This window comes from Cannabis sativa, chromosome X (genome assembly GCF_029168945.1).
Source record: "Cannabis sativa cultivar Pink pepper isolate KNU-18-1 chromosome X, ASM2916894v1, whole genome shotgun sequence".
Lineage (NCBI taxonomy): Eukaryota > Viridiplantae > Streptophyta > Magnoliopsida > Rosales > Cannabaceae > Cannabis > Cannabis sativa.
In genome coordinates this window covers 42,466,992-42,470,741 of record NC_083610.1, presented here as the reverse complement: position 1 = coordinate 42,470,741, position 3,750 = coordinate 42,466,992, and the positions used below count along the sequence as shown (strand labels likewise).

General features: G+C 35.3%; 1 protein-coding gene across 1 annotated transcript; it reads right to left on the bottom strand.

Moving 5' to 3' along the window:
• Positions 1-733: 733 nt before the first annotated feature.
• Positions 734-2,704, bottom strand: LOC115712996 (extensin-like). The gene is made up of 2 exons (XM_030641465.2): positions 1,161-2,704; positions 734-1,066 (listed from the first exon to the last, which is right to left on the bottom strand). The coding sequence occupies exon 1, from the start codon at positions 2,650-2,652 to the stop codon at positions 1,186-1,188; it is 1,467 nt and encodes a 488-aa protein (XP_030497325.2). The 5' UTR covers positions 2,653-2,704; the 3' UTR covers positions 734-1,066; positions 1,161-1,185.
• Between the last annotated feature and the right edge of the window lie 1,046 nt (positions 2,705-3,750).

Below are 3,750 nucleotides of genomic sequence, written 5' to 3'. Positions count from 1 at the left end.
ATTTTTATTTGTTACTTTTCTTAAATAATTATCAAGATGCAACTTAGATGTTCCTAGTTACCATATATGGGTAATTAAAAATATATCCCTAATTCTTACTGTGTTTGGCACATGTAAAATGTGGTACTGTAACAATTATATTATATATTTAAATATTTAATTTCTATTATATATATTTGCATGGAGATTTTTGATTATCATGCATTAGTGGCAGACATATATATAGAATTCCCCAAAAAGGTGGTAATCATGATCATGTCAATTATAATATTGAACATGTTCCATTGTTCTCAGCCCCACCAAAAAAATATTATAAGCACGTAAATATATCAATTATAATAATATATAACAAAGATATTGTGTATATATATAGTTAATAAAAAATTTAATTTTAAAAAATTATTACATGTTACAATATATGTATATTTATGTGTACATATATATAGTTAAGTTAATAATAATTAATGTCAATTTTATTTACAATTTCTCTAGAAAAAATGAATGTCGAACTTCATGATAATTGATAAGATTAGAGGCACAACTTTTATCTTTAGTTATATACATAATATTTGAACATTTTATACAAATTATACCGTATGATTAATTGAGCCCACTTTACTGCATATGTGTATATATATACATATAAATATAAAAAGAAGAAAAAGAAGAAAGGGACAAAAAGGAAAGCAGAGCATATATATAGATATATAAGAGATGAGATGATGGACCACACTAGAAAAATGAGTTTATTTTTATTATTATGATTGATCAACCTCCGCGTTGTGCGAAAAAGTTGTACGACACAAATTACAAATATATAAATACAAATAATTAAAACAAAACATCAAATTATTATAAGTGCACTACAACTGTCGAATAATTATAATCATAATACATTGCTCTCAAAATAACACACTTTTATTTTAATTTCTTTCTTTTTAATATATGATGAAATGCGGAGAATCGCTTCTTTTTGCCTTAGTTTCTATAAATGATAATAATGAGAGAGGATCTTCTTTATCTTCTCCTTTTATTTTCGCCAACTTATATATCTTCTGCTTTTTTCCTGCACCAATAACATATTTTGATGCTTTGAGAATTAGTATATTATGATTTGATTAAGAAAAAAAAGTGGTACTTTGATTAAGGTAAGAACTTACCAACTGGTATTGTTGCTAACTCGATCTAGTAGTGAGGAGGAGGGGGTGATGAGTAGACGTACTCATGGTGGTGTGGAGGAGGAGGAGACTTGTACTTGTACACTGGAGTAGGTGGGTGGTATGGCTTCTTGACTGGTGGTGGTGGTGACTTGTATTTGTAAACTGGGGTGGGTGGTGGTGGTGATTTGTACTTGTACACTGGAGTGGGTGGGTGGTATGGCTTCTTGACTGGTGGTGGTGGGGATTTGTACTTGTAGACTGGAGTGGGTGGTGGTGGTGATTTGTACTTGTACACTGGAGTGGGTGGTGGGGGAGATTTGTACTTGTACACTGGGATTGGTGGTGGTGGTGACTTATACTTGTAGACTGGAGTGGGTGGTGGTGGGGATTTGTACTTGTAGACTGGGGTGGGTGGTGGAGGAGACTTGTATTTGTAGACTGGGGTGGGTGGTGGAGGAGACTTGTATTTGTACACTGGGGTGGGTGGTGGAGGAGACTTGTATTTGTACACTGGGGTGGGTGGTGGTGGAGATTTGTATTTGTACACTGGGGTGGGTGGTGGAGGAGATTTGTATTTGTACACTGGAGTGGGTGGTGGAGGAGACTTGTACTTGTACACTGGGGTGGGTGGTGGAGGAGACTTGTACTTGTATACTGGGGTGGGTGGGTGGTATGGCTTCTCAACTGGTGGTGGTGGAGATTTGTACTTGTACACTGGGGTGGGTGGTGGTGGAGACTTGTATTTGTAAACTGGGGTGGGTGGTGGTGGTGACTTGTACTTGTACACTGGGGTGGGAGGTGGTGGAGACTTGTATTTGTAAACTGGGGTGGGTGGTGGTGGTGACTTGTACTTGTACACTGGGGTAGGAGGTGGTGGAGACTTGTATTTGTAAACTGGGGTGGGTGGTGGTGGTGACTTGTACTTGTACACTGGGGTAGGAGGTGGTGGAGACTTGTATTTGTAAACTGGGGTGGGTGGTGGTGGTGACTTGTACTTGTACACTGGGGTGGGAGGTGGTGGAGACTTGTACTTGTAAACTGGGGTGGGTGGTGGTGGTGACTTGTACTTGTACACTGGAGTTGGTGGTGGTGGAGACTTGTACTTGTAAACAGGGGTGGGAGGTGGTGGAGACTTATACTTGTACACTGGGGTAGGTGGGTGGTAAGGCTTCTTGTGGGGTGGTGGAGGAGACTTGTACTTGTAAACAGGGGTCGGTGGTGGTGGAGATTTGTACTTGTACACTGGGGTGGGTGGGTGGTGAGGCTTATCGTGATGATGATGAGGTGGTGGTGGAGATTTGTACTTGTACACCGGTGTGGGTGGTGGTGGAGACTTGTAGTGGTAAGGAGGCACTGGGTGGTATTTCTTAGGAGGTGGTGGAGATGAGTATAGATAGTTATTTGCAGTGGTTTCTAAAGGGAAGCTTAGAGAGACTAATGCTACTATGAGAGCACTAAGTAATAGGGCTTTTGGTGACCCCATTTTGCTCATCTTAGTACAGAATAGATGAGAAGAGAAAAGTGTTTGGTACTGCCTATTGATCAACCAGCACACCCTTTATATAGCTTTTGTCTTTACTACTATCTCTCTCCATGGTAAAATTATAACAACTTGACAAATTAATCACCCCCCTCATCTAATTAGTAAAATAATATTAATCAATAGTCATCTTAATTAAAATAAAGCATATGGGAAATATTTATTTGCATAAAAATATTTTCTTTGGTGGGGACCTTATTGACTTGGTTTTGTTTTTTTGTTTTTGGATCTATGTCATGATATAAATATGGCTGCTAGCAGGGGAAGCAAAATAAATCAATGAGCAAAGAATAATATAATGTATATATATATACATACATAATTATGTATTTTTTTATTTATATAAGTGATATTTTGATGATTTTATGCATTGATTGAGAATAGGGTTATGGCCGCCTAACTTTACATTTTTTTGGGCTGGAGGACCCTGGCGGCTATGAAAATAATAATAATAATAATATATATTTTTTTACTCTTTCTTAATTACATTTTTGCATGGCTATAAATTTTCTCTAGATTTAATTACTTTGAATTTATTTTAGGAAAAAAGAAAAAAAAAGTTCATACCTTATATATTCTCTTTTGACTATTCTTTCTCAGTACCTTGTGTGATAATAATTATACATATTATATATATATATATCCAGCTGTATAGTAATATAGAAAGTTAATATTATTATATTATATGGCATAGACTTTATAGTGTTGTCCTTTTAGAAGACTTCATTATTTTAAGTAGAATCTTAAAATTTGAAGAGGACCTATATGGGGTACACTAAAGATTTGCAATTAACTAATTGATTATTAATTCTATATCATTATTATTATATAAGTTAAATAAATTTATGAGAATTAGTAATAGATCAAAGATCGACAGCTACCTCAACTTTTTCATGAATATGTCTTAATATATCATTGTTTTGGTATAAGTTAGATATATACATTTACACATTCAATAGTAATTGATATGATCATGATACCACTGAAAATATTCAAAGTTTGAAAATCCATGCATTGTAAATATTCATGGTTTAGATGTTTTCTCTATGT

Excerpts from the sequence above, each read along its gene's own strand:
- LOC115712996 (XM_030641465.2), bottom strand. The coding sequence starts at position 2,652 with ATGAGCAAAATGGGGTCACCAAAAGCCCTATTACTTAGTGCTCTCATA.